Source organism: Myzus persicae, unplaced genomic scaffold (assembly GCF_001856785.1).
Source record: "Myzus persicae strain clone G006 unplaced genomic scaffold, MPER_G0061.0, whole genome shotgun sequence".
Taxonomy (NCBI): domain Eukaryota; kingdom Metazoa; phylum Arthropoda; class Insecta; order Hemiptera; family Aphididae; genus Myzus; species Myzus persicae.
Genome location: NW_019104044.1, coordinates 1,503,472 through 1,517,270, shown reverse-complemented (window position 1 = coordinate 1,517,270; position 13,799 = coordinate 1,503,472). Strand labels below are relative to the sequence as shown.

The 13,799-nt window shown below is 32.3% G+C and overlaps 1 protein-coding gene across 1 annotated transcript; it reads right to left on the bottom strand.

Moving 5' to 3' along the window:
• Positions 1–237: 237 nt before the first annotated feature.
• LOC111037971 lies at positions 238–7,418 on the bottom strand. The gene is made up of 3 exons (XM_022320864.1): positions 6,407–7,418; positions 2,701–3,462; positions 238–555 (listed from the first exon to the last, which is right to left on the bottom strand). Exons 1-3 carry the CDS (start codon positions 6,892–6,894, stop codon positions 348–350), a joined length of 1,458 nt encoding a protein of 485 aa, XP_022176556.1. The 5' UTR covers positions 6,895–7,418; the 3' UTR covers positions 238–347.
• Between the last annotated feature and the right edge of the window lie 6,381 nt (positions 7,419–13,799).

Here is a 13,799-nt window from a genome sequence, read left to right as displayed (position 1 = left end):
ATACAAATAAAAATACTAAGTAAAATATAATATTATACAATTTTTTAAAAATAATATATTGTTTTACTTTATAATCGATAAAAGGAATTTAAATATTACCACAGAGCGAAAAAAATAAACTAAAGCGTGGAAAATATCAAACATATTTTCAGAACAACAATATTGATTTCTGCATAATACAATATAATATAGTAAAGTTAAAATAAGCAAATAATAAAAACAAATATATCGATGTATCATACAAATTGTAATTATAATTTCTTTGATATTAGTTTTTAAAAATTTAACATTCATCTGTAATACAACTGTGGATACCTCCTGTATTGAAAAAAAAAATATAATATAATTTAAATCAAACTGTCAGCAGTATCTTCTTCTGCGTCTTCTTCTTCTTCGTCATCACAATGATACCGTTCATCGCACCATTTAAACCATTCTACTGTTGAAGGATTACTGAAAATGTTTTCTAAGCGATAGTCTGAAACTTCCTTCAATGTTGACATGTACGACTTTAACTTTCTGTTAGGAATATAATTCACCAACGGTGATAAGATCCTGGAATTATAATATTAATTATTATTATTATTGTTATTTTAATAACACTAGTCACCTATCTGTATTTATAAGTGTTAACATATTTATGATGATTAATCATTGGATTGTATTTTAATCAGTAAAATTGAACAAATAAAAACAACGAATTAAGTGGCAATATACCTAACTAAATAAAAAGACAAAACGTTTATTTGATTAAAATATAGTATTACGGAACATGAAACATGTTTAAAGTAATTCACACAGTTATTGTTACTTATGCTTGTAAACTAAATGTAGGTACATTTGCACACGTAACATCATTACAATAACTAAATGATGAAACATATCTAGAAACAATTAGCATATATATAAATAATATTATGTTTGACGAAAATGTATTATACACATAGTTATAGTTATAGTTGCCTTCATCGAGGAAAAGTCAAAATTAAAAAATAAATAAATAAACGGATTCAGTTGAAGACACACAATAATATAATAATTAGTACTTACCTACGTAACAAAAATAATTTATTGTAATATAAAATTGATTTGTGTATTTTAACGAAAAAAAAGACGTTAAGCCATTTACGAATGTCGAATATAAACATAATGAACCCAATGAATTGTCCATAATAATATAAACGCAGTGTGCCATAAAAGTAAGTTAGGTACACGCTGAATAATGTAATAAGTAAATATTATTTTTACTACTGATTTTCCTGTGAACTTAGTTGTTTGAATTGATTTATAAAAAAAAAACATTGTTAGTTAAGTACCCTATATTTAGTTTTTTTTTTTTAGGCGAATGTGTTTTTTAATTGAATAAACATAACATACGTGTACCTACTTACTAATAATATGGCACTAAACCATAAAAGTGTAATCGATTGTAAAAAAATGTTGGTGGTAAATATAAATCACAATTTCACGGATAATGTATATCTAACCTACTGAGTTATGTTTGGATTTAAATCGATTATTTTGGTAAATACCCGTTTTTGAAGTGAGTATTATGGGCTTATAAAAATATTTTGTAACCACTTAGACACAGATAAAATTGTCATAACATATTATATTTTATAAACTATATCAATCATTGAAATTGTTCATGAAAAAAATGTCTCATAATTCGTGGTCAACTAATTACTTAATTCAGATAATTTTAAACATTAAATATTTTTAGAACTGTTACAATTTTATTGAATAATTATTATAGATAATATTATGACGAACCAGTTAATATTGTATGCACTCATTGTTTTTTTTCTTAAATGTTATCTTATTTCGAAAATAATAGTTTCAAAAAAAATATTCTTTTATCGTTAAAATTTTTTAAATAACAACAATATGGATTTTTAATTTTATATTCCAAAGCAGAATATTTTTTGATATGTAAAATTGAATTTCAAACGAGTAGTTAATCGATAACTCTATGAATAGTTAAAGCTGAGATGAAACCCTACAAATTCGTGGCCCCTGCTCTTTCGCTTATCTAAAGTTAAAAGTTAAAATAAGTTATAATCAACAAACTACTAGTTTATGGAAACTAAATTTCAATGTATCGAAGTAATTAGAAAAATATTCTACTTCGGAATATGAAATTAAAAATGTGAATTGTCATTCAATAAACTAAAAAAAGCATAATGATAAAAAATTGTATGATCATAATAAATAATAATAATACATAATATATATTATATTGTTTTAATCTATACACATAATATATTATATCTATGATATGTATAGATTATTTGCAAAACGTTGGAAACACCAATCAATAAAAAAATCTATAGACAGAGAAATAGATTCAAATTGTTTATCGATGTTTATACTGTGTTCGATTCACCGGGTCGACGACGTATTTTTTTTTTTTTTTAAACTTGCGTATAAGTCACGGAAACAGTATATGATTTTGAATTGGGGATAGATATTGTGGACTTATCTATTGTCTTATTGAATAGATCCATGTAAACATTTCGTTCTCTCCAAATATGCCCCGAACATCGGGTTTGTCGTTTATGCAATTCAAAGTGTAAACGGAAACCCAACAAAGTCATCGACGATTTCTTTCATGAAAACGTTGTCTCGCAACGTCGGAACGCGATTACGTCACATTTTACGATCGGTACCTATGGACAATTGTGTTGACGTTTATATTACCAGTTCGCCATCGTGGATTGTAGACTCGGCGGTCTGGTGCCGGACACTCGACAGGCCGTCCTCTCCGCGCACTTGGCCGATTGCACGAAGGCCACGAACTGCAACAAATTGCCGGCCGCCCCCAGCGTGTCCAGGCCGGCTGTGCTCCTCCTGAGCGCTGGATCGGCGACACTGTCGTTACGCAACTGGATCGCGGTGCTCGCCATTTCGCTCATGGCCGGCGGGGTCATCGTGGGGTTCAGCTGCATCATGGCCGCGTTCCTGAGCCACGTCAGCAGGTTGGGCAGGAAGGGCAGCAGGAACAGCCTCAGCAGTTTGCCCATTATGGCGAACTTGGCGAACAGGAACCCCTTAAGCACCACCAGCAGCTTCAACTTGACCCACAGGAAGGCCAGGAACTTGATGACCGTGAGCACTTTGAGCTTGGCCAAAGCGATTTTTACCATGGCCAGCAGCGTCAACTTGTGCACGTCGATGGACATCTTGTGGCCGGGCTGCCGGACCTCGGCCACCACGGTGGCCGGCCGCGAGGACTGCGTCGGCGGGTCGCCGTACCAACCGGCGTACCCGTCACCGGCGCCGCTGCCGGCGTTGGCGTTTTTGAAGGGTTCCGGTTCGTAGTTGACACTCGCCGTACCGTAGTCCACGCTGTTGTCGTAAACGTTGTACCCACCGGCCACGCTGCTGCTGCCGTCCGCTGCCACGTCCGTCTCCATGATCACTGGTCCGTATTTTTTCAGTTGCCTGTGACTGGGGTGGTACCTGTGAAACGCGACAGCCGATCAAACTCCATGCAGGTTAGTGTGGAGAACTGGTCGGTAGGGGTTGAAGTGGGAGGTGGGGGAGGGCAGGAAAACCGGGCCCCTTACCTCTGACGGTGTTCAAAAGCCGTCCGTCTTAACTAATAACCCTTTAAAAGGTACGTAACGCTACAGGTGCACGCTATGGCAATAGTCTAATCTAATTTCTCTGCCGTTCAATAGATAACAAAAGTTTTTTTCGAAATTTTAACGTTTTAGATAATATGTTAGTTTACAATTCGTCGTGTATAGTATAATTTGTATGCAGTTTTTTAGTTTGTCAAAGGAAAACATAATTAAAGTTTCGATTAGGCACATTGATTATTGCGTACGATATGTACGATATTGCATGGAACGCTAAAAATAAAATATCTCAGTATCACCTTTACCCGGGAAGTCACAGATGGGGAAGTCATATTATTTCTAAGTCTCTAAAATGTACTCTGAGAATAAGTGTGTAGAATAAATATACAATGTAAAATACATAAAATACTTCATGTTTCAGTTTCGTTAATTTCTTTTCACTAAGCAAGCCACAACAATTTTTTTTCTGGTTAACGTATTAGTAGATCTCCATGTGAGTATTCCAACATAATATTATACAATATAAATAATATTATATTCATATTTTGTGAAAATAAAACAACCAAAGAAAATTACTTATAATTGTTGCGCTTACATAGGGCTTAGACGCGTATTTATAAACAGTTAAGGTACGTACAAAAACATTTATTAAATAATTCTGTCAACCTTATTGTATAACAAATTATTAAATTAACTGAAACCAAGGGTTTTCTTCATACCTACATGGCCGTATGTTATGTTTCCTTATTTAGTAAAATCATTATTCTTGATGTCATGATTTTTAATTACACAATTGTTCAATTCAACGCATTATAACTTATTCTCATTAGTCTTAATAATTATAAGTTTTTTTTCTAAAATGAACGTTAATAATGTGAATCATTATTATATTTTAGTTGTACCTGTGTTTAATTATCAAGAATTGTTATTAAATTCGATTTAACGCATTATAATTTATAACTCATTTTGGTTAGTCTAAACAATTCTTAGCTTTTTTTTTTAATTAACCTTAATAAATTGTGAATTATTATTATTTTTTTATTGTACATAATAAAATACATATTATATTATTATTTTGTCGGTTGAAAAATTATTCATTTTATTAATCGATAAACGACCAATATTGCGTCGTTACATCGAAAATTATCGACTCCTTTGTGACAGTAATTATTTACTACGATATTATAAAATATATGGAACAGTCTAAATAATATATTCGGGCTCTTATTATTTATCACTTATCAGTGTATTAGTGTATGATTGTGATACTTGTTTGGATTTTGAATACAGCATCATAATAATATGTTCCAACTTAACATGAATTAATTGAATGTACTTTGACGAATAGGGATCTCCATATAAACACTATTATATATAATATTATATCGTTCTGTTTTGATAATTAATTATTTTGTTGTTAAAACAATATTCTCACCAGCGTCATTACAACACAAGTTTTCAAACACTATAATATATACATAACCCGTTAATTAAACAGACGTTATTTTACGCTTAACTCAACAACATCATATATTACTATTACGTTATTATATCATTGTAAATATCATAGGCACCTCTCATAAATAATAAGTTATGACTATAAAAAAAACAAGAGTACACCAATATTTTAATTGTACCCATATACAACGGTTGACCAGGACTGTGTGATACGGCATCAGAAACAATTTAAAAATATAATTAATTAATTCTGTTAAAAGATTTAAGGTTATTACCTTGATTTTCAATTTTTTTGAAATTTTATTTTGTTTCAACATCTATTTATGTATACAATTGGAATGGTAACATTCTATTTTCATTTCTAAAAGTGTAATTATTCATTTATTTAAAAAAAAAACTGGCCATCACATCAAAAAGTACATGTTGATGAGTTAAAATTCGTTTAAAAATTAATATCGGTTAAACATGTAATAATAGAATATAATTTTTGTAGGTAAATAACAAATGAACGAATGAACATACCTGTTACGATGTAGCTCCAAACAGTCGTACACTCGTACCGAGGTTGTTCTATGAGGATGTCCCGTTTGGGCTCAGTATAAAAAATTTACTTGAAAATTGTTAACATGTTTGGCCTATTTAAGAAAACACTATTGGGCACAATACTGTAACTATCGAATGTCTTGTGTAATCTAATCTAATCTAATCTAATAAGTATACTTCACTGCTTACCTTGCTGTAGATCACATTATCTTAATTTATTAAAGGAAAATACTAATAAATTTAAAAAAAAAAATTGAAGAAAAACAGAAGTTTGTAAAAAATGTTGCGAAAATTATGAAGTTTAAAAAAATATATTGAATTATATGAAAAATTAAGACCATGTTTTGCTACAAAAAATATTAATTAATCACAAAAAATAAAAATAAAGTATCATTATAATATAGAAAAATAATAAATAATAAATAATAAATTAAAATTAACAAAAATTAAATCAGGACGTTTTAAAAAGAAGTATGTAGCTAAATATTTTTAGTAGACTATTGAGCCAACCTCCTCTCTGTGTTTTCTGGATAACGCTAATAGGCGCTCAGATTAAGTGCAATATGTAAATATATGCGAAGAAATAAATGCGCCCAAACTTACTATTGTGAAGGGAAATATTACGCCCAAACGTTGTATGGATTTACGCCCTAGAGTATTCCGTCTTGGGTAAATGCACCCAAACGTATTTCCCCCGTTGTATGCGTGGTTCAATATTATAACGGTTACTATACGACCGGATAGGGGATGGAAAGGGGATGATATTATCTAACAAAAGGGCGAAGTATAATATCTTAGCCTCGAATTAATCGCGTGCGCACCTGTTCCATTTCGGCATCACCGAGTACTCCGGACGCTGGTCTTCCGGATCTGCGGTTTCTTGTCGGACGTCCGTGTCGCCGCCGTACAGGTGGTGCAGGTAGGGCGGGTGTAGGTGACTGCTGACGTACCGGCTGCGAGCCACGAACGGCGGCGGCGAGTCCGTCGTCAGCGCCGGATAGACGTCCACCTTGGCGGTGACCGGCGCCGAACCGCCGCCGCCGCCGCCGTCGTCGGAAGTCTGCTGCAGCGAAGACAGCGTCTGGTACTCGTCCGACGACCACTTTTGGCCGGTGGTCTTGAGCCCGAGCAGGTCGAGCCCCTGGCCGTCGATTTTCGGCTCGCGCATGTCCCTGGGTGTCCGGTGGTCGGCCCGAGCGCCGGTTCCGGTCGGACGATCGGCCGGAAGTACGATTGCACCGCAACCGGCCATCAGCCCGAACACCAGCGAAATGGTCGCGGCCGTCGTGCCTCCAGATCGGACGTCCATTTGTCGTCGTCGTTGTTGTCGTTGTTGTTATATAGATCTCGAATCGGGAGTACTTGTACAGCTGTCAGTGGATAATTTTTTTTTGAAAATACACTTGAACCGTTTCACCGTAATGTACGAACAGAGGTTGTGTGGTTGCTTTGACAAAATATAGACACTATATTTTTAAAAATTAAGGATCAACACTTGAGTTGAGAAGTCGGTGTACTTGTCGTGGCCGATCACGGAGGTACTCTGAGTCGTTTGAACTACGTCTGGACTTGGTCACGTGTAAACATTGTTTCCGACTACGAAATTCAAGAGCGTTGTCCGAGAGGGGGAGTGCAAATAATTGATATTAATTTAAAAATCTAGAACAATATCGTATTTTGTTATGATTTTTCTTTCGCTGTACCAAAACTATACCATTTAACCATAATATAGGGAAAAGTAAATTTTTTTGTGAAAATTAAGAGTCATGTATGCAGGCGGTTGAATCACATAAACGCCTATTACTAAACTCACGGAGAGAGAAAAAACATTTAACAATATGTAGAATTATGAAAATTAAATTGTTTAAATATTTAAAATTATTATATGGTGTGCCGAATCCATTTATCAACTATGGAATATCGGGCGTGCAGCTTAAAATAATATAACATTCGATATTCTTTCAAAATGTTGTACGATTATACTTTTTGGAATATTTGTATATATTTTTTTATCTATAAATTATAGGCTGCATTGCTGACGATACATTTATAAAATAGGATTTATGCAAGTATTCATAATTCATATGTCTCACTTGAGGTGTTCTACTCAATACTCATAAAATCTATAGTCACTTTTATTTAGATTTATATATGAGGCAAAGTTTGGAAAATTTTCTTGGAGTATTATACCAATTAGTCTATTGTCTACAACACACATGCCTATTATATTTATAATTATATCCAAGATAAATGCAGCAAATTGTTATGTTGTCATTACTCTAATATAGGTTATTGGTAACTGTAAAGATATTTATTAAGTATTTAAGAAATATTATACGCTTTATGACCATCCAAAAATATAAATACTGCAAATATATCAATTGTATTGATCCAACATAACAATATATAACTAATTAACAACACAATACAATAATATATGTATATTGCGTCAATAAATGTTTAATTAAATTTAATAGTATAATATATAATTAGTTAACTTAAAAAAATATAGTATTTACATTTTCATAACTTGTATTAAGAGAGTGATTAACAAAACATATAATATCCATACTGAAACAATACATAAGTACACGAAAGTTTTAAAGATAAAAAAAATTAACGTAAACTTTCACAATAAAATGAATTAAAACAGAAATAATAATCACTTCAATATTCGTGTTTATTCTATACCAATAATTGTATAATAAACATTAGAGTGTGACTTATTTTTGACGATTTTTTCATAATGTTTGATTCAATTAATTATAATTGACTGCTTCTGTAAGGTCTTAAATTTATTTTTTTCATAAAATATACTAATATTAAATTGTGAAAAAAAATAACATTGTAAATACCTATAAAGCAATGGTGCTGATTTTTTCTTGTGAATAATTATGACTTATCCGGAGTGGTTTAAAAACAATGGAAATTAAAAAATATGCTTTATGTGCTTATAGCATGAGATATAATTTAAGGTGAGAAAACTTTTTGCCCAATACCAAATTCGCACATTTATGATTTTAATTACCCTAATTGCAGCTATTAGAGTATTGGGTAAGTATTAGGATTTGCATTAAAATAGCTCATTAATCGATTCTTATATATAATATAGGTAAGTCCAGTCACAGTGTGTGTCGTTTAAAATATATTTCATCATTAAGTTATGTAAAATATATTGAAACTCTGCAAAGTGTTGTAAAAATTGTAACATTCAAATTTAAATTAATTAACCACAAAGTTCGGTATATTTCACAAACATTTGATGTTTTATGAGTAGATCAAACATTGAAACATAATAAACATTATCTTATATAATTTGATGACTACGAAAATATAAAATTGTATACAATTTATGTTAAAATGACCATAACACCCTAGGAGTGATATTACTGATAACTACGTTTTTTAAACGTCACAATTACAAAAACCATAATAATATGTAGATTTCTAATGGTGAGCATATTATGAGGATACAAATTAGATATAATTATATAATATAGGATGGGCCACGGGAATTGGGCCAAAATTATACAGATATAACACTATTTTGGCCCTATTCCCGGTATTTCCTCGTCAGACCTGAACAACCTATAATAGTGTTCAATATGATAAAAATGATTTCGTATGAAATCAATTTGTTTTAATAATCAATTATTCATTATTATTTTTTTACCCAATACAGATCCAACATTATTCATACGGAATATTTTACTTCTATACCGGTGGACGCTAATACGATCACAATCCATGTTCCCGTCTTTGAAGAAACTGTTGCTTCTAATTAGTTTTGTTGGTGGTCCGTTTCAAAACTTGCAGGGTTCTAGAGTCTGGAATACCTACTGTAAACATCCGTGGCTTGTGGTTAGCAGTTTATTAACGCATACTCGCATAAACCAAAACCTCGGTAGTTCGCATAATCATCGCTATCGGAAGTAAAACAATCCATTTTCCGGAAAATGAAATATGATTATTTTATTATTATCATCGACTACATTTTTTTGCAGAAAAAAACATCCTTCTGTTTCTTGTGTACGCCGCCTCGCGTACGCGCTGCACACCGTGTCCGCTCGGCGCTCACTTTAGATGAGTACCGCGACCCTTGTCGTAGATCAGCTACTCCGTGACCATCGCGCCACAGTCCGTCGAAGTAGACACGGATTTCGGTGACTGGGGGGGGGGGGGTGTGGAGACGTGTATTACTGCGAGAGTTCCAACGTACACTTTATGCGCTTAAGCGGGCAGCCACGCTAGAATACACGTACTCGCACTACAAATGTATACTTTTATGCAGGTATACGACACACACGCGAACTGATCGATTCGTATTTTATGTACTCGCGTGCGTCGGAGACAATGTTTACCGGGAAATCTGAGGTCGATGCACTCCGAACGGAGTTACTGGAGGTAGGGTCGTTTACGGTATAGTCGAGTATGAGAATACTGGCCCGCGGAAAAGGAAGAGTATTATGTAGTGTGTGTGTGTGTGTGTGAGCGCTCAGTCGTTCGCCTATGCTGCGATTTCCTTATCAGACAGTCAGTCTGTCACGTGGGCGTTGCCGGCGCACACAAACACACACACACACACACACACACACACACACACACACACACACACACACACACACACACATTGCCCGTGATTCATAGCCGATGTTCATATGGAACGTGATGATATGTAGTGCGCTGGCAGTGCACATCGGGGATTTGTGATGTACAGTGCGAGATGGGACATGCGCCATAATACTATGCCTAGTGTCTATGTCGCCAACGCGGGGAGGTCGTGTGTGAGTCGGTATGAGACGAACGTGCATTGTGCTCTGCAAAGGCGAGTGCGTACCCGTGCTNGGGGGGGGGGGGGGGGGGGGGGGGGGGGGTAGGAACTTCTCGTCGACAATCGAAAACGTCAAGTCAGTAAAATCAACGAGGTGAGCGTGTCGACGGTTGAGAGGGGGGGGGGAGGGTCGGTTGGCTAGCCGGCTGCTGAACTCGGGATAGGTATACACGACGAGGACCACGGAATCCCTTCGGCGGTCGCCGTTTCTACCGACTCGACATAGATTAATAGCCAGTTCACACAATACATTCACCAGTGCACATAAATTCACGCCCGCCCCCCCCGCCCCCCCGGTCCAGGCGACGAGTAGGTATTACACGAGCGCAGGAAAAATAGCTCCTTCCACATTCTATTCGTACATGCTGCCGTTGCTGTGTGTTTACCGTCCTCAAGAAAAACATTGGCCCATTAAAAGGCATGCGCAGTGAGCACACACACACACACACACACACATATATTATTATACAAGTCCTGTTGATATTTGACTTTTTTCTGTTTCCCTCGGTCGGTTCTATGGCTTTCGCTATTTTTTCTCCATGCTAGGTATGCGCTAGGTCAACTATCCGTGAAGTCAAATTAAATTTCTTCTCAAGCTGAATAAGAAACACTGACAACTTTTTTTTAGGCTCTTAGTCACACATTACCAAAAATAGTTTTTTAAGACGCCCAACGCGTAATAACGCTGTAATGTAGAAATATTTATGAAAAAGAAAAAGTAAAGCGTTTTGTTGTTATTTTCTGTTGACTTCCCAAAATTATCGAAAACCTACATATTATCAACCACGTAGGTAAATTATTAATTTTAAAACCGTGTTTATAAAACATAGTATTATTAAATTACAACTTACAACACACATATGAAAAAATATTTAACTATTTTCAATTTACACTTATCAGTTATATTTTCAAAAATAATGTTTTCAAAATGTTGTATATTTTAACAGGATTTATAATTAATATATTACCATAACATGATTTATTATTATAATTGTATACAACTGTATCACAAATGTCGACAATGTCGTCCTAATGATTATTATTACTTCCAAACATTGTTAAATCCTCGTTCATTTAAACCTATTTTAACAGTAGAATATTAGAACATTAATAATTCATATTGCAATGCCATTATAGCTCTCAGTTTGTTGTATTTATTATAAATGAAAATTTTTTTATTTTTAATTACACAGTAGTGCAGTACGTGCAGTTTGAGATCATTTAACTGAAACAAATGACAAATGTAAAATATTTAGTCATTACTTATGGTTGTAGTGTTTTGATGAATAATGTACAGTCATTTTGTCATTGTAGAATTTAATTACAGTCCAAATTTTTATGAATGTTAGTATAAAATGTCCACATAACACAAAATGTATATAGATAAATGGATATTTTTTAAGGTAGAAAATTATCAACTGGTGCCATGTTATTTTAGTAAAAAGAAAACTTGGATAATATTTAAGTGGAAAAATATAACATAATTATAAAATAATATATTTATAAATATTAAATTCATATAAAAATAATATAAAAACAATATGTTTTTATATTAATCTACAAAATGTAATATTATAATAAATTACTATAAACAATTACAAATTAATTTACAATAAAGTACTTATTAGATGTATGCTATCCTGTACATTTAGAAATGTGGACCTACCACCTACCACATGTTTAATCTTTAATGAGTTCAAATTCACCTAATAATTTTAAATTAGTTGTCTATATTTTTTACCATAGTCTAAACCCATTAAAGTCCACACCTATTTGAATGGAAAATTCGTAATCACTAATCAAAAAGACACAAACTACACACAACTTTCAATAAGAAGTAATGAATAAATAAACGAAGACGTCAAAAATTAAGTTCAATATTTTCAACCATGTGGTAAAATAATAATAATAATAAATAAAATATATTATTATGTATTTTCAAATAATTGTATTTTTTTTTTTAACTTCAAACTTTTTAACTGCTTAGTAAAAATAGTATTTGTGTTTTGTAGGCATTATTTTACGAGAAGCCACAAATCATTTTTTTCTTTATTATCTACAGTATAAAGTACGATATACATTTCTATACTTTAAAAAAAACTTGCTGAAATATAGACATTAAGAATCTGTATTGTTTGGACAGACATAACAACGTAGTTTTCACTTGAATGTATCTGAAAATATAACTATCACGTAATAATGCACTTTAAAGATTAATCGTGGAATGGTCAGAATATTACTTTTAGGGAAAAATGTCTGCCTGTAAAGACATTTGGCTTAACGGTTATTATTATATTTATAAATTATAATGCATTGCGAACATCATAAATTGTATTAATATAAATTAGAATTAAAAACCATTGCTTTTATTCTTCAACAACCAACAATCAAAATATTTAAGAACATTGAATGTTTTATTTTTAAATTCAATGCTAACACAATCACATTGAATATTATTCATAAACAGATGAGCTATCTAGTTGGTCAGTATAATAGATGTGTTAAATTTAAATTGAGTGATATAAAATCATTAAATACGAAAAACGATTCTCAGCGCATAAATTCCTTGGTACATTTTACTATATTATTGATATTAAAGTAATTTATTTTATAATTTGTTACATGGTAGATTGGACTAATTTTTCATTTAAAAATGTTATTGTGTTTACAAAAAAAAGGTCGTAGTATATGAAAAAAGTTAGGAACATTTAAAAAGTACCCACAAATAATATTTTTGAATTGAAACAAAATTACCAAAATTGTTACTCTTCGTTTAAATATCTTATTTCGTCCTAACGTGAACTTAAAATACCTATTATATTCGTGATTTTATGAATTTTTCGAAATTAATACATTTTTTTCTATTAAGATATTTACAATCTGTTAACTATAACAATAAGTAAATTTGGTACATGGTAAATAATAAAAGTTTCATATCAATAATTTATGGAGGAAGCCTTTGCTAACGGCAACTCATAAATTTAAATATATAAAAATAAATCATGCTCAATATGCCCTATTATGTATCTTTAATATTTTTGAGCTACAATTTAACAACTTATGAGGAACCTTGTATTAAATTGTCTAGCTTTTCAACACAACAAACAGTTTTTTCTATTGATATTTATAAAAAAAACTAAAAAAATTGAAAAATGAGTATGGCTATAAAAAGATTTGAGAAAAAAAAGGTTTTTAACATTTTATCATCGAAAGAAAATGCTAAAATAATCATTTATTTTAAATATTTCAAATATACAGTTGTTTCTTTTTGAGTAATATTAAAAAATCAAAATCGATTTGGTCAAAACTAGTTTTGAATAAAAATTCCAATTTTTTCCCTTAAATTGTTTATTTTTTCCCCAATTATAATAAAAGTAATGAAA